At 42.7% G+C, this 22,428-nt stretch overlaps 1 protein-coding gene across 1 annotated transcript in view; it reads left to right on the forward strand.

Annotated features, from left to right (window-relative positions):
- Positions 1-22,428, forward strand: part of ALK (ALK receptor tyrosine kinase) — a 220,891-nt gene that overhangs the window by 187,248 nt on the left and 11,215 nt on the right. Inside the window, exons 12-23 of the mRNA XM_066314448.1 lie at positions 970-1,132; positions 5,336-5,486; positions 7,784-7,915; positions 8,735-8,879; positions 9,642-9,824; positions 11,293-11,391; positions 12,074-12,226; positions 13,426-13,524; positions 15,223-15,409; positions 17,594-17,684; positions 18,636-18,700; positions 19,583-19,712. Of these exons, the coding sequence (XP_066170545.1) occupies positions 970-1,132; positions 5,336-5,486; positions 7,784-7,915; positions 8,735-8,879; positions 9,642-9,824; positions 11,293-11,391; positions 12,074-12,226; positions 13,426-13,524; positions 15,223-15,409; positions 17,594-17,684; positions 18,636-18,700; positions 19,583-19,712 (1,598 nt within the window). The remainder of the gene's footprint in view (positions 1-969; positions 1,133-5,335; positions 5,487-7,783; positions 7,916-8,734; positions 8,880-9,641; positions 9,825-11,292; positions 11,392-12,073; positions 12,227-13,425; positions 13,525-15,222; positions 15,410-17,593; positions 17,685-18,635; positions 18,701-19,582; positions 19,713-22,428) is intronic.

Consider the following 22,428-nt stretch of genomic DNA (forward strand, 5'->3'; position numbering starts at 1 on the left):
GATGGAGTCTATTAGATTGTGTATATTAGTTATGAATAAGTATGTTTGATGAATCATATCATGTTCACAAAAAATGCTTTCTCTGCTTATTTACCATCTAGATCTTAGTTTTGATTATATATGAAGTATTTCCTGATATACTAGAAAATAGGACAAGGTGGGTTTTACAAAAGCATTGTGGTCTTGGGACTGTGATGCCCCTAAAATTAATCTTTAAGGAAAACAATGTAATTGTCACTGACATGCATTCAAATTTTAAAAATTAGGGGGTTTTGAGACACAAATAAACACAATCTCATTCTAGAAATCTATTTGTACAGGATTAGTACTTCCAATTGATGGAAATGGTTGTAATAGGAAAGCATTGATTTACACCCACAGATCTGGCCTAGAATGCAGAGCTGGATACTTGTTTTACAGGCCTCAGTCAGGTATTTTGCTTTCTGAAGCTTAATTTGAGCCTCCTGTGAGCAAATAATTACTCAAAATGCAATTAATCTGTTGTTTTAATTGCTGTGATGATGTTGTATTTACAGTTTTTTATCTAATTAACAGTTACTTTCCCATTTAAAGTAAATTCAATAACCAAATGTCTCTAGAAACTGAAAAGGCTAGAATGGACCAGCTTTGAGATTTTGAATGAGCACTTAACAGCCCAGAGAGCAGAGCCTGAAACTAGGAGGACTCTGTTGGATATTTCTCTACTCTGTTCTCTTTGCCTTTTTGAGCCTTAGGAAAAATAGAGCTATGTTTATTGTTGTGATAGATTTCTGGAGATGTTGATGAAAAGCTGTCAAATACTGAGATACAGAAAATTATGGGACTTGTAAAATAATTCTGTGGGTATTTGTTTGGGTTAAAACCTCAGGGCCAGGTTCTGCTCTTGGTCCAAGAAGCAGAGCAGCTAAAGAGCAGAACCACTTGGTCTTTGGATGTTGGGGTCATGCTTTGCACGTGTCCGCCTTTCAGATCAGTGGCTGTTCACAACCTGTGGTGCCAGTGGACCCTATGGCCCCACACAGAGCCAGTGCAATGATGCCTACAGGAACTCCAAGCTCAGAGTGGTGGTGGGAGCTGAAGGGATTCTCCAAGGCATTCAGATCTGGAGAGTACCAGCAACCAACACGTACAGGTAAGGGAACTGTCTCTGACTGTCGTGATGTATCTGTGCTCCAAATTATCCAAGCTGCAGAAACACGCTGGGCATTTTTGAAGTATTACATTCAGAAGTTTGGCCACATCTGTTGGGGTTTTATTTATCACTGAGCCTCTGATTTCCTGTCTTTCTCATCTCAGATTTGTTCCCTGGAAGATGCAACCTTTTTAGTGAAAGAGAATAAACTTTCCGAGGCGTGGAAATCTTTAGCCTAAATGGTTACAGGTTGGGAAAGCTCTATCAGTAGCTGAAAATGAAGTATTTTCACCTCCTCAGACCAAGAGGAATACATATCCCATTTGTCATTCATTGAGCCCTGGGATCAGAATGAAGTTTTCCCACCCTTCACTTGGTGTGGAGGGCACAATCATGTGTCAGCGTTTCTTATAGGACAGCTTGCATCAACCTCTGCTCAGCATCTTCACATTTTTGAATCTAGACACAGCAAGTTGAGCTTGTAAGCCTGGCTTACCACAGTAGAATTGATTTTGGAAGCCAGCCACCTAAATGGTAGGCTCTGTGATACTGAGGGTTCTAACACTTAAATCCCCCTGTGGAGTTGTTTTCAAAGAGAGATGATCAGATACGGTTCAGTACTACTTAATCAGATTTTTACCAATCATTTTTTCTTTTTGCTCTTGCTGGGCAAAGAAGTAAATTGAAGTAGTTCACTGTCTCTGAATGGTAACAGGAAGCCATTACATGCCTCATTTTATAAGCAGAACTGTAAGTTCAAACCAGTGACTGTCTAGTGGTGGTTCTTTATGCAACATTCCATATTGAAACCAATTATGGTGTCTTGGATTTTAAAGCAAAACATTCCATTGAAGGCTTTGAACAAATTTCAGTTACAATTTTCTGATCCCCTTTTTTTTCCCCCTTTATATTGAAAAAGAATGTTAATGTTGAGACTAGATGTTGTCTCTAGTAGAGGTCTAGGGCAAGGCAGTTTTGAGAAACTGGCTAGGTTAGGCACAAGTTCTGCCTGAGTGCCTATTCCTGCAAGGATTGATGGTAATGCAAAATGCATTAATGATATTTTACCCAGCTATCAACAAGGAGTTGCCTGAGGTGAACAGAATTTTTCAGAACCAGCATCCAGTAAATATGGATATAAAGTTCAGCCTGAAAATGAACAGGCAAAACAGTCCCAAAAGCTTACAGCACTGTCATTTCTTTAATATTAGAGTCCAAGAAGAGCCAGAATTCCTATGCAACTGCAGGCTGACTTTTTGCTGCCCAATACAAGCCCTGGGCCCTGCAGGGATGACCTGTCTATTTAAGTCCTATAAATGACCTAACAGACTTTTAGGTTCTGTATAGATAATAGATGTATGATGTCGTGCATAACATATATATATAAAGGGATGACATTCTCTTCTGCACCTCTTAAGGCTATAGTAGAAAATTCACGGCCTGGGGAAAGCAGGAGGCAATTGTGGCCTTAAATTAACTTGACATCTTCCTGATTCTGGTCTGCTGAAGGGGCAGCGGAGTACGCCAGCATAGCATAGCCCTAGGAAAATGTCAAGTTGCAATATCAATTCCAGGGCTTCCCAGAGTCTGGACTTACTGCCTGTGTTTAGCTCTGCCCTGCAGTCCTGCTGCAGTGTGGATCCTGTAAGTTTTCCTGATGGGCACTGCTGAAACACCTCACCCAGGGAGAAAACCCTCCTGCTGGCTGCTGGGCTCTCAAGAAAGCTGATGTTCTGCCATGTCAGTGTGTTTTACACTTTGTAATGTACACTCCTGGTAATTGCTCAAGAAAGATATCGATTTTGTGAACATGAGGCAGAATATGCATTATTAAAATACAGACAGCTCAGTTTTGCACAAAACTGCCAGCAAAAACCAACCACACCCAGAAAACCTCATCATCTGTGAAGGTCTGAGTAGGCTGCCATACACTGTAATGCCCACGTTTGAAAACTGGAGTTTAACATGCTCTGGTTCACTCCCATGGGACTTCGCATTGTTTAACAATGAAGTTAAACTTTGTAAAAGAATATTTTTTGCTTCAGATTTCCTTCTAAGCATTCAGAAGGTCTGGTCATCTATATCTTATGGCCAAATATGAGAGAAGTGGACTGTAATGAATTACATATTAGCATCCGTTATCTGACTTCTTTCCATTTTTAAAGAGGTTTAGGTCCATTTTGCTAAGTGCCCCATTTGTCGTCACTTCCACTGTCCTCTCTTCTCTACAGTCCCTTCATATAAGGTAGCACAAGAACACAGCCCAGTGGTGTGCAAAAAAATGTCATTCTGAGTCAGCCAGCCTAGGCACAACATTTTCTAATACTCTCAAGACTAGCTCCAGTGTTTCCCATAACCTGGATGTTACAGTGCATGTTTTTCTCCAGCCCTGGTTTGCACAGCCTGGTTTGTGCTCTGCACATCCTGGCCCTTCCTGAAGGTGTGGACATCTTTTTCAGATCCCACAAGTGTCATAGTAAAAGAAAAGAAGGACAGCAGTGGAAGGTATTCTGTGTTCTTGCTTGGGATGGGCTAAACCTTTCTTCAGGGCCAATATGGTTAAAAGGCTTCCTTCCTCCTGTAAAAGACAGGTGCTGATGAAAGGAATCCTCTTAAAGTCTGAAGTCAAGAAGAACTGTTAAATAGTGACACCCATTTTGAGTAGGGAATGACTGTCACGTGAACATACTGGGTTTTATTTGTCTTCAGCCTTTGAATGAGGCCAGACTGGGTTTCCTGAACTTTCTGACATCACTGCTTGTATGCAAAATCTGTTCTTACATGGAGAAGTATGGCCCCTACTGGCAGCCAATTAGCCCTGCCAGCTTGCTGTGCCTGGTAGTGCACTTCATTAGCCATTGCAAAATTCCACAGCAAATCAACTCAGTCTTCAGATTCATGCAGCATCTGTTCAGGGTGGCCCAGTGCTGTGTCCATCACTTTTTCTGCTGGCTCTGGTACAGCCCAACTGAGGACTGATTGCTTTGGTTATCAGCAGTGGCATGAACATAATCATGTCACATTGCCAGGATCTAATATGTTTAATGAGACGCTGCCTGTTTGCAGGCAGGACTGTGCTGGGCAGAGAGCAGCCAGGTGCTGGAGGAAAGGAGGTGTTAAAGCAGAGCACCTAAGCTGTGCCTGGTAGGAAGCCGAGAGCAATTTTTGAGTTCTGAGTCCTGCAGTCTCTGGTTACATGTTCCAGGTGGAATTTTGCTCTCGCAGAAATAGATGGAAAGCTGCTAATGTCAGTGGAGAATTACCTGCTTATTTCAGATCTAAATTGAGTTGCCATACTGTCATTCATCTGCTCGGAAAGTTGAGTAAATATGTTTTGTTACAGCAGACATGTATGTTTTATCATGATATCTAAAAAGTGCTTTGAAATCCTTTGCCAAAAGCTGCTTTAAGTATGTCCATTGTTAGAAAGGGAGAGGGAGGAGCTGAGAAACAGTGTTACAGCCACATCTTTGGGTACACCAGCAACAGTAAGCACCTGGGAATCTTGACTGTTTGAAATAAAAATCCCAGAGCCTTAACTGAGACTGCAGCAGCCTGTGTGTAGCCCACCCACTCCTGGCTGGAGACAGTGAGATGTTCCTGATCACCATGAGTTTGGCCCGGGGGCTTTTGCCTTCCTTGATTACTGCAGGTAGTGTCATCTCCATCTACTTTTCTTTCTGTATTCCTCTGGTCCTGGGAATAAGAGAGCTGTTTTCCATCTGGTCCATGCTACCAGGACCAGTTATGCTGTCTGCTTTCTCAAATCTCCCTCTGTCAATCTCACGCTTAATGTTCTCTTTAGCCATATGTCCTGTTTTTACCAGTTCTCCTGCTTCTGTTCTTTCTCTTTCTTGCTGCAAACTTCTCAAGGATGTGCCTTCTGGGAAACAAGATGTGTTTCATATAGTGAAGCTGGAAACTATAGGGACTTGCTCACTCTGTTCTTAGCAGTGTTTGCCTAATAATCAATGTGAAAGAATCTGTTTTGTAGCTACCCAAGCTCACAGATTGAAACAGAGCAGAAAATCAGTCTTCAGGCTTTGGGTTTAGATTTATTTAGAATGTCAGGTCTTCAGAGCACAGCTTTGTGATACCGTGTTCAGGTGTGCAAAATACTCAGTGCTCAGAAGTGGTTTGTGCTTCCTTCCACCTGCCTGGGAGAACTCAGGTGGAAGCCTCTTGTTTTCTTTTTTTCTGCAGCATCTCAGGCTATGGAGCTGCAGGTGGGAAAGGAGGGAAGAACACCATGGTGAGGTCCCACGGAGTGTCTGTGCTGGGAATTTTTGACCTCCAGAAGGACGATACACTGTATATCTTGGTGGGACAGCAAGGAGAAGATGCATGTCCTAGTGTAAGTGATTGCCTTTCTTTTTTTGCCTTAACCCCTTCTAGCAATCCACGGAGTTTTGTCTTTTCACACAGAAAAACGTTGTCCTCAAGGGGTTTGGGGCTATAGGAGTCCAGGAATAGATATGGTTTTACTGGGAAAGCATGAGAACGTGAAGCACCATGTCCCTGTGCTCACTTCTTTTCAGTATTTGGTCCCCATTGATAATATACAACAGGTTCCTGACTGATCTGAGTATCTCAGTGCACCTGTGGGGGGGGCCTTGGAGACAAAAGACGACCTTGCCTTCCATTCCTCTGGAGATCAGTCTTCAAGGCTGGCTTTGCAGGGTTTTGCCCTTGTTCCACCACTGGGCCCAGAGGTGCCATTATCATACATGCTGCACCTCCAGAGATACCCACATCACTGGGCCTGCTTGGTTGTTCCCATATGGGAACTGGAAAGAGAAATCAGTCGTTGAGGCAGTCCTGATTTTTGTGTTACTAATCAACCCTTGCTGCAAATGTCTTGACAGAGAGATGGGCACTATTTGCATGCACAGTAGTTTATTAATTATTTAGTATTCTTTGGAGGAGGATGTGGGAACAGGGCACTCTCATAGAGCAAACTAAGCATTATCTGATGAAATTTCACCTACAGATTTGAGCTGGACATTTACATGATGTGCATTTCTCAGCTGATAATGGCTGACATCCAAGAGATGAAAGCTTACCAGTCTGTTAGAGCAGAGAAAGGTTGAAGGATATAGACAAGTAAGAGAGGTTCTCAAGGCTGGCTGCTGAAGTAAATAATGTTAAAACTAGAATTATGCATATCTACAAACAAACCATTAATAAAAAGCCTTTTTGAAATGAGAAATGGCCTAACTCAAACGTCCATCCAACGTCTTTAACTAGGACATTCCAGCTGAGGGTAATATATGGACTCATTAAATTGCAGGCCACTGTAATCTTAGTGAGAATTTATTGAGTGCTAATGTAATTCTTTCATTGAGGCAAAGAGATTGCATTGACTTGTAGAGGGGACTTTTACTAGATTGGATTGTAATCAGTTATGTCTTTGCCAAGAAGGATTATATTTTTTTGTAATCTAGTGGTTCCTTTGGGTCATTGACTTTGTCATTTTATTAATCATTCCCACCCAACTCCAAATCAATTAAGGAGAGGGAAAAAACAGGGGAAGGAGGACTATTAGTTCTTTAGGCAAGTGTGCACACACAAAATGGATGCCACTCATTCTCTGGCACAACTGAGAAAATATTTTGTGGTCAGCAGAATGATTTGGAATTTGAACATGCTTTTATCAGGTTCTTCTTGCAGAAGAAAACACTTACATGAAAATAGAAGGAAGCAGAAGGTGAATCCTATTATAACAAATGTTTGTGCATTTTCCCCTGAAAGCATTGTTGGTTAAGTAGGTTCAGTGGGCAATATATGTGCAATATAACAAAATAGTGTTACTGAGACAAAACCTGTAAAGTAAAATAAGCTAGAATCAAAATTTGGAACTTGAAAACACTCACAGAAGGGTCCTGCTTGTCATGCATTTTAGTGTTCCAATTTTAAACCAAAAAATACTTGGGTCACAGTCCTGAGGTAGTATAAATGGTGCTTTAATGTTATGATTGAAATCAGTTAGCCAATTCAGGGGTTTGCCTTATGCAGAAAGTTCACTATGTTCAGTGATAATTGATGGAAGGGAAAAATGCTAAGTAGGAAATGCAGAGGAGTTTTAGTGAGGTGTTTTTATTAACATCAGGTGAATATTGCAATTGAAGGTGGGATTGCTGCTGTTTTGGTAGGTACTGGTAGTTGCAGTTTAATTGCTACTAAAATCAACGGCACATTGGCTGCTTGGCCACAACCAATGGGGCACTGGAAATGAGGTAAACAAACTTGGGTTCCCTCTATCTCTTGCCACATGGGACAAGGCACATCCTCACCGATTTACTCCCTTCCTCCACTTGTGAAATACAGACTGCTAATGCTGGGGAAAAATTTGCAGTAAATTCTGCTACGTTTTGTACATTAGAAGCTTATGGAGCTGTTTTTATGTGATAATAGGTATCAGCACTGAGCTTGCTTCAAAATAATTCAGTTAAAAATGACAACAAATTATTCTGATGAAGGTTGAGACAAAAGGCCAGACTATTCTAGAAGAGCATTCACTTGGTTCTGCTTGTGTAGTTTCACTGGAGGACAGTTTCTCGCTTCAAGATGGTGAAAGGTTCACGAGGCTTCGGTGTGTACAAGGGAATGGAGATTTCTCACCTGAATTCAGACCTGGTTTTCTGTTTGCAGACTAATGATGTTATCCAGAAAGTCTGCATTGGAGAGAACAATGTGATTGAAGAAGAGATTCGTGTGAACAGAAGTGTCAATGAATGGGCAGGAGGAGGTGGAGGCGGGGGTGGTGCCACTTACATATTTAAGGTATGGAAACACAGTCCCCATGCACCTTCAGCATCAACACATCCTGCACCTGCCTCTGAAAATCCTTTATACACCTCAGGGAGAGGGTCCACAGAGTGACCTCAGGGCATCCTTAATTTCCACTTGAGAGATGTAGGGATTTGGGTTGGCCCTTCACACTTCTTTGAACTGCTGTGCAGTATGGCCACATGCGCTTCAGTGGCTTGGAGTATCCTTTACAAACAAACATAATAGGTTGAACTGGGTTGGTGTTTTTCAATAAAAACTGAGATGCTGAATGACAGGTCTACAGCAAAGGGCAAATTCTGCCTTCAAGACTTCATTCAACTTAGTCTTTGTAGAATGTGAGACTTCAGCTATACATATGGCGTGACAAAGTTGAGGATAGCCTGCACGATTCTGTTGGCAGTCCTGTAGCTGTGGAGCACTGATGTTTCCTGTCCTGTGCCAGCTGAGCCAGTACTCACTCCAAACACTGGTTTAAGGCAGTTCTTTGCACTGTGCAGAGCACAGCCATATCTTAATGAGAGTTATCACATGGAACATTACAAGCTTTCTAAGAGCCATCACCGTGGTAGATACAAATCATAGAGCTACTGACACTGCTGTTTCCTGTAGCAGAACTTAGTATGACTGTTTTTACATTTCCATTCGTTAATTTTCTGGGTGTGGGTGCATACATGATACAATGACACTGTGCAGTGCTGAGCAGCCTTAGATGCCTGCTTGGTGCAACATGCAGTAACTATCATGTGACTGAACTTCCATTTACATGTCTGCCTCAGTTTGAACATTGCCTTTATTTCTGAATTCTTTAAGATGGAGAATGGAGAACCAGTCCCCTTGATAATTGCAGCAGGGGGTGGTGGCAGGGCCTACAGGGCCAAAACGGACACATTTCATCCAGAAAGACTGGAGAATGATTCCTCTATTCCAGGGTTGAATGGAAATTCAGGAGCTGCAGGTAAGGAAAGCTTATTCCTTTTAAGAAAACCTTTGTGAATATGTGGTACTCCCAGATTCCTCCTCCTCACAAGAAGGTGAGGCACAACTCATGAAAACACAGTTCAGGGAGAACAGAGGATAATAACAGATGCAAAGAGAAGCTACTTAGAGTGCTGGATACTTGGTATAAATAAGGATATCAGAGATGGTACAGCCATAGCAATGGCAACAGTCTCCCAAAATGATGCAGTACCTCTCATAAACAAAGTTGTTTGGTTTTTGATGTGGGAGTTTGCAGTGGCTGTCCTGCTCCCTGCACTGTTTTGTGCTGTGTGGACATACTCAGAGTTTCTCTGGCTTATGCAGAAAGAGCACAATTGCACCATGTCTAGAAGTCTCTGTGAAGAGACCTTGGACTGAGAAACCAGCAGAGCTGAAAGTGAGTCACTGGTAAGTCTGTTGTGTGGAGAGCAGGAGTGGGTCATGTTTTCACACCCCTCTCAATAAATAGTTTTTTCTACTTTAGAACTGATGCTGTTTTTTTTCAAGTGTTTTAGTCAGAGAAGGGGAAGGCTCTCTAAACCAGATAGAAGTGGTTGGAGAGTAGGTAGGGATATCTTTTTACATTTTCTGTAGAAAATACTCATCTTTCTATGGTAGGTGAAAAGAGGTGCAGATGATGACTTTCAGCTGAGATGTTTTGAATGGGTGCTTCTCCCTGCAGTGTTTTTTACACAAAAAGTAATCCTCGGCTGTTCCTTTTCTCTTCCCTCAACTGCAGGTGGTGGAGGTGGCTGGAATGATAACACTTCCTTCCTGTGGTCAGGAAAATCCTTGCTGGAAGGTGCTACTGGAGGAAGATCCTGCCCCCAGGCCATGAAGAAGTGGGGGTGGGAGACAAGAGGGGGTTTCGGAGGGGGTGGAGGGGGGTGCTCCTCAGGTGGAGGAGGCGGAGGATATATAGGTAAAGTGGCTTCGTGTTCAAGGTGTCCCTTCCCCTCCTTTAGTGCTAATGATCAGCAAAATGCTGATGATAACTCTCCTGTAGCTAGCATATTTGACTGTTATGTACTAGTATGTCTGTGTGTTGCCTTTTTAGCACTAGATGAACTTATGGCATTTAGTCTTTGAGCAAAGAGCCAGATGCCAGTCCTTCAGCTGCATCCCTGGCTTTGCGCTCTGCGAAATATGACATTAAGATCCTGCTGTGATTCCTGAGCCTTTCATGATGGGGTGACAGTGCTGGAGAAGGAGGAGCCGCAGCTATATGGGCTCCCACTGCCAGCACTTGTGTTTGGAGGACTTTGGTCCTGGAGGCTGGCAGCCAGGCTTTATGCCAAGAGCTTCTCCCATGCCCTGCTGTGGGTGTCCCCTGGTCCTGCACAGGTGCTCTCTGGGGACAGAGGCTCAGGCTGCCAGCCAGCACCCCTCTTAATATGACTTCAGTCAACAAGGAGCTAATTTCATGTGCCTGTGTCTCAGGGCAGCTGTCAGATGGCATTATGTTGATTACTCCTGTTGTGGGCCAGATTCAAGATCTCTACTAACCTATAGTCTCCTGGGCCACACAGTTTCTGTAGCCATCTGCACTGTGGTGGACTCTTTAACCCCTGGTTCTCCACAGCATAAATTAAGTCTATGGTAGACTAGAAATCTTGAGAGGAAGTAATGAGTTTAAATGATTAAGTGCATGTTTTGTACCAATGTTCCTGTGTAATCCTTCTTTTTCCAACAGAATGACTCACATAACATTTTTTTTTTTTATTTCACTGGAGACAATTAAAGGGGAAAAGCTATTTTTGGGTGGGGTGGGGGAATCATTGCATGCCTGAAGTACAAAATATATGCCCTATACTGTGAATCTAATATTTGTTATATATTGCCCATACTTTGCTTCTGGTATGTTCTATATGCTCAAGCACAAATGAGCAATTCATAAATTCCTTCAGTCCCCACCTCTGGTGGACCACCCTGCTTTTAGGGTGCAAAGGAGAGGAAGGATATCAGGTTATTCATTCCCTCTGCTGACACAACATAGCTTGATCAGCAAGGGTACAAACTTAGCCCTGGAGTACTGGTGCTTTCCAGTCTCTTGACTACATGAATTTTAAGAAGGGCTTGTATGTTTCACAGCATCCAAATGGTTAAAGATGAAGTTTGTGCCTTAGTTTGCAACAGTCTACCTAAACAGAGCTAATTAATTGATTGTCACAAGCTTCTGTTATTAAAATTGAAGTTCTAGAGAAAAAGTCCAGTAGTTCATGCCACAAGTTGCTAAATATTCCCTGTATATCAAATGCTTTAATTTTTTTTTTCTTTTTTCATTTGGATGCCTCCCTAAATATGCTGAATTCATGCATGTTGCCATGTATATCTGTGTTTTATTGTTTTGTGAGCCTCAATCTGTTAAGGTGACTTCTGGTTTGACATAGGTGGCAATGCTGCAGTGGACAATGACCCAGAGATGGATGGGGAGGATGGTGTGTCCTTTATTAATCCAATTGGTACTTTATACACTCCAGCACTTAAAGGTATTCATGTTGGTCAGAAGTCTTCTCATGGGGTTATTTAATTTTAAAAACAGTAGGACCCCTTACAACCTTTTGGGGTACGGCTCAGTGTCATGAACATGAGGAGGCAGAAAGTATATGAAGTACAGCGGGGAATAGAGAGAAGTAGCAGGAAAAAAACAGGGAGAGGAAACGTCAAGCCTATTAGGAAACACTCCCAGCAGTACAGTCTACCAGCCTAAGAATAATTTTGGACAAGGAAAGTGATAACAGAACCTCATAGCTTAGATATTCTAGAAAAGAAACAGACAAAACACCTGACTATTGACTAACAGGCAAGTTGCTTAGAGCATCCCTTGGTAAAATATCTGGGTGCTCCCAGCAGTGCATGGGAGTGAGAAACACTTCCCCTCCAACCTGTGTTTGCCCAGAACTCAGTGTCTTTAATATGTTTGCAATGTGTTAAGAAAACAACAAAAAAATCTACTTGTTAAAAAAAAAAAAAAGTTTGCTTCAGAACAGCCAGAAGTATTTTCAAACACAGATGCACTCTGGCCTGGTAGGTTCAGCCAGAAAGTATTGAAGATATTGCAGTGATTGATCTTGGAGAGAGTAAAGGCCAGGAAAGAAAAGGGTCAACCCAAAGGAAATTATAAGAATGATCTTTACAGTAATTAACTCAGCTTCTTCATCCACTCCCTAGTGACAGAGGGGCACGGAGAGGTGGAGATTAGGCTGCACCTTAATTGCAGTCACTGTGAGATGGACGAGTGCCATGTTGATCTTGAGACTCAAAAAGTCATTTGCTTTTGTGAGCCAGGCACAGAGTTGGCTGAGGATGGTGTGTCTTGCACAGGTAAGTAGGTGTGGGGGGGGTACTGCAAACACGTGGTGCAGAAATGTGTGGCCAAAGGCTGTAGTTTGGACTGTGAGACATCCTGAAAGTTCTGTCTAATCTTTCTTAAACCTGGCTTCAGCTGAATATTGCTTTCCTTCCTGCTGGTGTATGCTGCAGAGCTATTTTGCCAGGATATATCCTCATCAATGCTGAGGGCTGGGGCACTGAGCAGCACTCCTGCTTTGCTCAAACAAACTGGGTATGTTTGGCATCCTGAGCAGAGTCAAGTTTTGTGCCTGCCTGTGCTGGTGGTCAGAGTCTGCTCTGAAATCCTGAAAGTTTGCTCACTGAATTTTCCAGCTGAATTTACTTAAATTTCAACACAGTTCTCTAAAGAATACAACAAATAAGCAAACAAACAAAAAATGTGCAAGGTGAAGGAAAATATGATTCCTGTAGATTTGGACATTTAAGGTAAAAGTTCAGAAACTGTAAGAAATTCTGTGCAAGATTTCTCCAAGAAAAACTAAATACAGTGTCTATCCTTGCCTTTCTTTCAAAATCAGGCGCCCAGAGCTCCATTACTAGGTTTGCTTCATGTCCTTTTGCAGCATTTACAGCAGGTAGCCCCAAGGGTTTGGGATCCTGCTTTCAGCTTTGTCACTGGCATGGGAAAACTGTTGTGTTTTTACCATTCCTACCTGTAAGATGGGTAAAAAGCGTGGTTATTTTGTCAAGGTGAAGTAAAACTTAATGCTATGATCCCACATGAGGATGCAGCTTCACTACACTGTTATCAGGTTTTTCTGCCTGGATTACGTGCATTTAGGAGATGAAATATTGCAGTCCTCCTCCTGCTTTTGCTGTGATTTGGCATTGATAGCAGCACTTTTACCCTCACAATATGTCCTTTCCACCCCCTCAACCTTCTGCCCCTGTTTTTTTATGGTCTTGTTTTCACACCCAGGGAGTTCACACGTTAATTCATTGATAGTGAACCATCTGTTTTAATGGCTTGATATTAATTGAGGAAAGTGAAACAATGAGGTATGAGAAGTCATAGATCCTGAGAACTGGTCATGCCAGAGGTTGCTCCCACACTATTGGAGCAGCAGTGAGTAAATGGAAGAAAGAGCAGAACAAAAATTGATGGCAAAAAAGTGGCTCCTGGAAGATAATTTCAAACATGTAATTCCTTCTTCTCCTTTCTGATACAGCTGAGCCAGTGGTTCGTCTCCCTTTCTCCTTGGTCTTGTCTGTAGTGACTTCGGCATTGGTGGCCGCTTTAATTTTGGCTTTTTCGGGAATCATGATAGGTGAGTGTTTCTCTGCAAAAGATATTTTCATATGAGGGCTGGATATGAGCCAGGGATAATTGGGCCCTGAGAGGCAAAAAGATTCAGGTTTTCAGCTACCGCTGTATTTAATGACACCTTCCCACACACATCTTAACTTCAGATTTCTGTACCACGTTCTAACCACAATGACCAATTCGAGGAGGCTTCAGTTACTGACTGCATCTCAAAGAGACATTACTGTTTGTGTTGTACTGTGTAGCTGCCAGAACACAGCTGCTTCTGGTTTTGTGAGATCTGGTGCTGTTTAATGCCTAAAAGCTGCTTTATCTGTGCCTATGTACAGATTTCACCTCTTAAAGCATGACATTTAAGCTTAAACTCTCACATAGGTTCCCTTTTCTCAAACTGCTACTTAGTAGGATGTGGGTATTCTTGGCATTTTTATTTGAAATTCTAAAAGGCATTTTTCACCTTTTCATGTTCTTATTTCAAACAATCACTCACCTGCATTTGGTGGAAGCAGAATAGATTTGAATCAATGAAAAGCAGTCAGGGATTCAAACCATGGCTTTGCCACCTTTCTTTGTCCATTCTGTGTATGGTCTGAGGGAGGAGAGGGATGAACCTAGAGCAGGAAATTAGATTTTCCCAGCTGTTTCAGTTTTAAGAATTTCAAGAGTTATCAGTTGCACACACATGGTCCTACATCTATGATTTCTGTCCTGACAGTACCTTTTTACAATGACTAAATACTTCTCAGGTGGAAGAGTAATCCTCTTTCCATCCTCTATCATTTCCATCTCAGGAAAGGGCAACGATTTTAAAAAGTCAAAGCAAAGGCAATGAGGAGGAAAATGGAGGACAGGAAGGGTTTGTGGATAGGTCATTACATCCATCTGCCTTTGTCAGTGCATGTTTACCCCTTAAATTTTTCCCCTGAGCAACATCTGCTTGAGAAGATGCAATAACTATTACCGTCACAGTCTTTGGGCTCAATCCAGCTCCCACAGAAATCAATAGTGATTTAACCTGCTCATGATTGTCATCTTCTTTTGGAAAAAATCCTGCACTATCAGTTACTATTTCAAGAAATATCCTCAGGATGTCTTCTTTCAACGTGTGGTTTTTAATGGCGTTGCAGAAGTGTCAGTGAAGCGATGCAAGGAATATAGCACTACCATAAAGTGACTTCAAATGTAGTCCTACTCTGCTGTTTAGAAACAGAGGAAGTTCGGGAAAATTAGCTATTTTTTTATGTACAGTGTGTTATTCTGAGGAAACAGCTTCGGCTATCCATTTTGAACAATATGATGCAAAAATTCATTTCAGACTTTAGTCACTTCTGTGTCATTTAGGAAAGTTGGTTATACCCCAGCTCCCTCAAGTTTCAAACTGGACTTGTATTTGGAAAGTCTGGTTAAAATAAATAGAGCAGAACAAAAACATCAGAACTCTGAGATCTCTCCAAGTGAAATTCATTTCACTTTTTTCAGACAGTCCATGAAGAAGCCTTTTTCTTCATAAGATGTGTAAATCAAAGGTTCCTGGATATCTTCAGATCCCATTTTCTATCTGTAATTATTTGACATACAGAAATACACCGGTGTCACTGGCTGGTTTGATTTCCTGAAGTCTGGGCACACCGCAGCACATCCCAGTGGGAAGTGCTGTCCCAAATGCAGTCTGTAGGTGGCTGACTGTGTTCTCTGTGTTTAGTGTATCGCCGCAAGCACCAGGAGCTGCAAGCCATGCAGATGGAGCTGCAGAGCCCAGAGTACAAACTGAGCAAGCTGCGTACCTCCACCATCATGACAGACTACAACCCCAACTACTGCTTTGCAGGGAAGACCACCTCCATTAGTGACCTTAAAGAGGTGCCTCGAAAAAACATCTCCCTCATCCGGTAAATTCATCTTTGCCTTCCCCATCCTTCACACTGTGCACCCACATATCCTGGCTCTCCTAGAGGGGAGTGAAGGCACAGCTTTGCGCAGGCATGTGCAAATTCTTGCACACTTTTAGGTTCACACCCCTTTTCACAGAATGTGCAGCTGCAGTAGTTAGGATCGTGTGGAGGGGACTAGATTTTGGCATTCACCTCGACCTTCTACAGGCGCAGTGTTCATTTCCTGGGATTGTGAGGAGAACTGAACAGCCATCAGCAGTAATTCGGTTACATCTTTTACAGGCTATGCAGTGAATGGCCCATTGCCATGAGCTGATGAAATTCTGGGATGGCTGAAGCTCGTAGGAGGCTCTTCTAAATCTTTGATGGGATCTTTGGTAAAGACAATTACATCTTTAAATGCAATAGCAAGGAAAGCAGTGGATTTGAAAATGCCAGACAGTATTAAAAAGACAGGGATATAAAGCCAGCAAGATAATCACAACTAGATGAGAGCTTCTGGAAAGCTTAAAAGTGTCTCCTAAGAAAAACTTGAAAATGTGGAGTTCTTGCACACTTTGCTCTACTGCAGAATACTTGTGAATGTGACAGTGTCCTGGTGCCATACAGTGTTATACAAAAAAAGTGGAAGCAGGAGTCCTTGGAAAACTGGGAAGCTTAAAGTGCTGAAAAAATGATACCCAGAGCAGTCTGTGCAGTCTGCAATGTTTTGCTGCCCCTTATCTCACTCCCCTTTATCTGCACATCTTGCTGGACTGTGCCTGGAGGCTTCCAGTGTACCCTGTGCTGCTGCTTCCTTTTTCACTTGGACTTCGGAAGGATTTTTGAAGTGTAGCAAGCAGATAGCAGAGGATACAGCTGGGAATTGACAAGGGAAAGTGGACTTTTTGGAAGGAGGGTGAATTATGAGCTGTAAAGATCTGGTTTATTACAAACCTCAGTTTGTAATAGGTTGGTGAGGCAGAGCCAAGAATCAGCCTCTAGCTGATACCTACAAAATGTTATTACACAAAGTGATTGAGTCACAGGCAACAGAAGTCCTCAGTGTAGTTTCACTGCCCAGACTGGTTCTATCCTGGCAAAACTACGGGCAGAACTTATGGAACAGCAGAGCAGATTGTTCTTCCTTGTTCATATGGACAGGAGAGCAACAGCCCATGTAAAGCAGTCCACTGATACAGCAGAGAACAGAACCAATGCAGCTCTCAGCCCAGACCTGGCTCTAACAGGAGAGTGCATGCTGTAGCAGAAAGCTTTACTGAGAGTCTTTTCCCCAGACTGAGATGCAGGAATGCCTCTTAGAGGCTGGAAATACTACTGCCCAATGTGCAGCCCATGCAGGGTTAAGAAGGTCTCAGGATCTGGGGTACAACCTTGTCCTCTGCAATATTTCACCATGCTCTTATGACAGGCCTCTGATGTGAAATAGCTATTTTGTACCAGCTGACTTAGCATTAAGAGGAATGAGGACTGAATAGACAGGTATGCAAAATTTGTATCACAAGGACATGGGACATGATCTATTGTATGATTACTCTAATTCCTTTCCCTTTTTCTTGTAATCTTATTCAAAATAAAACTATAAGTTTCTTAATATGATCACTGCCAGAAACTATTCTCAGCACAAATTCCTAGAGCTGAGGGCTTTACAAAGCACTGTCATCACCATTTACTGGCTAAGGTACTTGCCCAGAATCACACAATAAATCAGGAAAAGTTACTTGGTTTAGAATTCAGGTCTTTTGAGAATCATTGTGCCTCCTAGTTTCTTGCTCAATGTTTTGTTTAATGGTGATGCAGAAATATCAGGGGAATTGTTAATGTGTTTAGGGTGTGTAAACACCAAGACTAAAGTCCTGTCTTTATTGATCTGTTTTGGAGCACCCATCACTGAGCACTGATACCAAACCATGGATGAGTGCTCTCTGTTACGTGCTGCAATGCCAGCAGCTGAATTTCACTGGGGAACGTTCACTTCCATGGATTGCTTTTCCTTCCAATTAAATAAAATATAGGTCCATGAAAGACCTCACCAAGGTCTGGTGAGATTATATTGTCAATATCCAGTTCTCCCTGTTACACTGCCATGAAAACTGTGAGCCCGTTCTGTGAGCTGTGTCCACAGTGTTATAATGTGTGTTCTCTGTAGTAAAACCTTCTTGTCTTCTCTGGTCTGTCCAGGGGTTTGGGCCACGGAGCCTTTGGTGAGGTATATGAAGGTCAGGTGACAGGGATCCCCAGCGACCCCACTCCCTTGCAGGTGGCTGTGAAAGTAAGTGACAGTGTATGAGTTATCATGATGGTTTCATGCACCTTTCACCCAAGAGTCCCAATGCATTTTAACAATGAAGATGAATGAGGCATTGCTGCAAGTCCTGAAGGATGTGGCTAGAAATGTTGCTTCTCTGTTGCAGCACTTTAATTCATCACAGCAATGGTACAGCTTGTAGCATATGGGTATGTGAGACTACTGAAAGAGATCTGAGAATAGTAAATAGGCGAAGATTTCCCACAGAGCCACAGTAGACTGCAGGAGTGAGAACTAAATCCACCCTCTGTCTGTCCTCCCATGCTACACCTGGTTGGTTTTCTGTCCAAAGCCTTGTAAGTTGGAGGCCAAAAGTCTTCACGGGGCCAAAAGCTGCTGGCACATACATCAAAGACCCTGCAAGTAGGAGATGTCTGGTTTTCCAGGGATATCACCACTTCCTTACAGGATGGATATGCATTGGATGTGAAGCTAACTCTTAAGAGACCCTGGTAGAGTTCTCCGGGCCTTCAGCAGTCTAGCTGGCTTGTTTTCTCTTAGAGATTACATAGCAGCAAAGTTCTGCTGCTGGTTACAGATTCCAGTCTTGCTGGAAGATCACTGAACTGCAGAGAACTCAGGAACTGTGATCTCATCCTCTATACAGCATAGTCCCAACATTCCCTCTGCACTCTGGGCTATTTCCTTTGCTGGGAGGAGGATGACGTGATGGTCCAAGAGTTCTGATAATGACCTTTCAACAGGCTTCACAGTCTAGTTTAGCAATGCTCTGATGGTTGTCTTAGAATGATCCTTCTTTTGAGAAAGAAGAGTTGCTGCAGACAATGTTAGTGCCAGGTGTTCTGTAAGGTGCTGAAAAAAATGAATGCTCAGAGCAGTCTATGCAGCCTGCAATGCTGAAGTATCTGTAAATTGAGGTATCTTCTCCTTGTCAACCTGTTTTTTCTTTTCCAGACATTGCCAGAAGTGTGTTCAGAGCAAGATGAGCTTGACTTTCTCATGGAAGCTCTCATTATTAGGTGGGTATGAATCACATGAATGCCACTTGTGTAGTCTTGCAAAGCCCAACAAAATAAAGAAAAAAGGTTCTTCATAGGTGGTGTCCTCTTAGCACATCTATACAGCAATTTTAGCACAAAGAGAATAGACATTACCATCCTTTTCTGTTCGTCTTACAAATGAAGAGGCACCAAATGATTAAAGGCTAAATTTTCAAAAGTATCCACATTGGTTTTCATTACCCAAACTGAAAAATTTAAAGCCCAGATTCTAGAATTGATAATAGGATTTTTTTAAATTATTATTTCTCTTAGAAAGGAGAAATCCCTTACGAATTTGGGGTTGACTAGTCAAAACTAGCAGATGGCACTGACTTTATGCTGCTGCCATGTCATGTGTCCAGTGTCTGAATCCCAGAATCCGTGGAACTACCTTCCCATCGCATTTGAAAGGTGGGAGAATAAGGAAGTATTAGAGACTAGACCTCAAAAAATATCCCCCACAGGCAGATCCCCATGTCAGTGTGTTACTTAGAACAACATTACTCTAGCCCAATTTCTGCCTCTTGGATGGGGAAAATTGAAAGCAGATTTTCTCTGTTATCAGATATGTTCTGCTTCCTATGCCCCACAGATGTTGCTGTAGCCCAAAAAGAATGCAGAAAATAGGGAGAGGAAAAGCAGCCAAAAGCTACTGCTTACTCACCTCTGTCCCTGCACTATCCAGGCAGACACAGAATGCAGGGGTAGTGCTTTAGCTTCATCCAGTTGCCCTACCTTTGAGACTTGTTGTTTTCTGGGGGGAGAAAAAAAAATTCCTGCAGCAAAAAGATTTGAATGTCTTCTGCTACTGTGCTTTTTGGGTCAAAGTTGTTCCACAACTAGGTGTGCCTGTCTCCACAGCAAGTTCAATCACCAGAACATCGTGCGCTGCATTGGGGTGAGTTTGCAGGCCCTGCCCCGCTTCATCCTGCTGGAGCTCATGGCTGGAGGAGACCTGAAGTCCTTCCTGAGGGAGACACGGCCTAGACCGGTGAGGAAAGAGTCAATTGTATTTTGTTTAGAGAGCTGCTGCCACAAGGCAAACACTTTGCTGTAGAAGAGCTGATCTATGAGGATAGCGTTTCCCAGAATTTTAGATGGTCACAAAATTTCTGTTGCTATAAGAACACTGTGGAGGCATGAGTCAAGAGGATAGGGAAAAGATGCTGCTGAGGCTACACAGGGGTGCCTCATCCCTGGACTTTGCTAGATAATATTGCAGATACTACCTAAAGGAAAAACAAAAGCCATGTCTAAAAAAACCCCGTTAAGCTCAGCTCTTACCTTCCTCTCACCAGTTGGGGGCATGCTGAGGGAAAATGTTGAGCTAGTAATATTTAAAAAATAAATCCATTATTTAAACTGCTAATCAGATGCATTTCTGTGGATATCTGTCAGTTCAGATTTGGCATAGGCATGGAGACGATCTGGACTGGAGCTGTCAACTTAATAGAAAATATCTTTAGTTCGGAATTTTAAAGATTTTTCCCCACTTTTTTAAAGATCCACATCAATAGGAAGAGACAGACAGCTAGAAATGTGGAAGAAATAAATTATAACTTCTAGAGAGAATTCAGGACTTTGAAAGAATATAGTTTTCTCTGAGTCTCTGGATCAGAAAATCACACAGATATTGCCAAAGTTGAAGACCAGGGCCCAGCTTCACACTTTTGTCTCCAAGCTTGACAGAGGACAAAATGCTGCATTTTGTCAGTACAAGAGAGACACAAATTCACTCTAACAGATATCAATAAGAGTTTTCCTTGAGGCATCTGGAAACAGATCAACCTTTTTTTTTTTTCCATGCAGTGTGGTTTTCAGACATATAAAATGGTCTGTGAGACTTAAAAGCACTGCAGTCTTGAATAGGTTTCAATAAAGTGGCTCCTTCCTGGATAAGGAGGCTAAGCACCCAGAAAGGAAAGTCTGAGATCTGAGCAAGCAGACTTTATAAATACAGGTTGTTTTTCTGAAGTGCCAAGAGATGCTCCTACAAATGGGCTGCACTTGGTGATAGGTGAATGGGGAAATTCATGTTCTGCAACATGGTCTCCACTCTTACCCAGCACAGCATAAAATGGCACAGGCAAGAGATGCTGCCAGGTAAGTGCTTTGTTCAAAACTGCCAGGCCAAGCTGTGCAAAATGTGTGAAGGGGCAGGTGAAACAGGGTGGGCTTTGGCTGCTTAAATTAGAGAAGCCAGCTCAGTGATGATGCAGATCTTGTATGGAACTACCAAGAGCACTAGTCCTGCACAGCAGGAATTTTTACCTACTTGCAGTAAAATGAGCCAGCTGCTTTTGTAGACGAAACAGCCCTTAATCTTGATAGGATGAAGCTGTGGGAGCCTTCTGATCTGGAAGCTTTTTTCTGTTTGGCCCTACCTCAGTCACAAGTTCTTCCTTACCACGACTTCTGTTCCTGTCAGCAGTAGCTCCATGAAACCCCTGTGAAAGCCCAGGTCAGAAGAGGCTGATGGCTCACTCCATTGCTTCCATAGTGTTTCTCTTTCTGCCTTCCCAGTACTCCTTCTATTCCTCTTCTTTCCTTGTCTTTCCTGACCTGTTCAAGGTTACCTGAGACTAACCATAACAATTACCAGGCACAAGGCCTGTTCCCTCAGCTTGAAGATTGTCCCTGGTTTCTGTATTTAACTTGCTCCCAGGAGTGAGGCAGACCTTGGATTGATACCTCAGTTTTCTGCTTGTCCCATGTCTTCCACACTTGGGAAAGCAGAGCTTCAAATGCAGATGGGTAGTTGCAAGCTGGAACTGATTCAGAAAAGCAGTTTTCCGTTCCCTCTTTAACAGCTGGATGAACATGGACAGCCTGACTTTGTGCACAGATCCACACAAATTTGCTCCATTCTAATACCTTCTTTCCCCTTGCCTTGCCCTGCTTCTGCAACCATCCCATGTGGTGTGTGCCTGGCAAGAATGACAGGGTAATTCATTATCTGGCTGCTGGGGCAGCTTCTGAGGGGCCAATGGCACCTGTGAGTGCTGAGAAATCAGCCTCTGGTGCATTTTTTGACTGCTGGCTCACAAACTACAAGGCAAGGAGACTGTGACTGATGAGAAATGAGATGTGTGCAGGGCACTGTGCTCTGTGAAGTATGGGATGCGGCCCTGGAAGTGGATTTACCCTCTGCATACACTCGAGGTGTGACAGAGTTTCTGTACAGAAAGCCGGTGGCTCAGTGCTAGTGAATGTATCTTTGCACTGCTCTTAATGAACCCTGAGCTGCTTTGTTCTTCCTATTGCTCATTCAGGGAAGACAGGCAGAAGGTAGGTATAGCAGGCTGGATGTCTAGCTTTTCAGGGCCATTAAAGGAAAGGAAAGACTAGGAACAGTGTAAAGAGGCTTGGATAAGCTTTGCTTCCAGAAGGAATTAATTGAACACACAAGCCCTATCTGACTGAATGGATGGCAGAGGTGTACTTCTCACTTTGCAGTAAGCACCATATGAATTACTGCCTTTACCCTTCTTTTCTATCCAATTTTGTATTTTTCAGCTAATTTCTTTTACTTCCTTATCTTTCCCACCTTTTGCTTTCAACCTAATTACAGAAAAGATATTTATGTGTTCAGTCTCTACCTTCATCCTCCAGTTGCTCTTTGCACTGCCTTGCCAGTAACATTAAATTCATTCAGTTTTGGATAGACTCAATAGAGGTGTGAAAGAGACATTAACTTGGCACTAATT

The sequence above is a fragment of the Sylvia atricapilla genome, chromosome 3 (assembly GCF_009819655.1).
Source record: "Sylvia atricapilla isolate bSylAtr1 chromosome 3, bSylAtr1.pri, whole genome shotgun sequence".
Classification (NCBI taxonomy): domain Eukaryota; kingdom Metazoa; phylum Chordata; class Aves; order Passeriformes; family Sylviidae; genus Sylvia; species Sylvia atricapilla.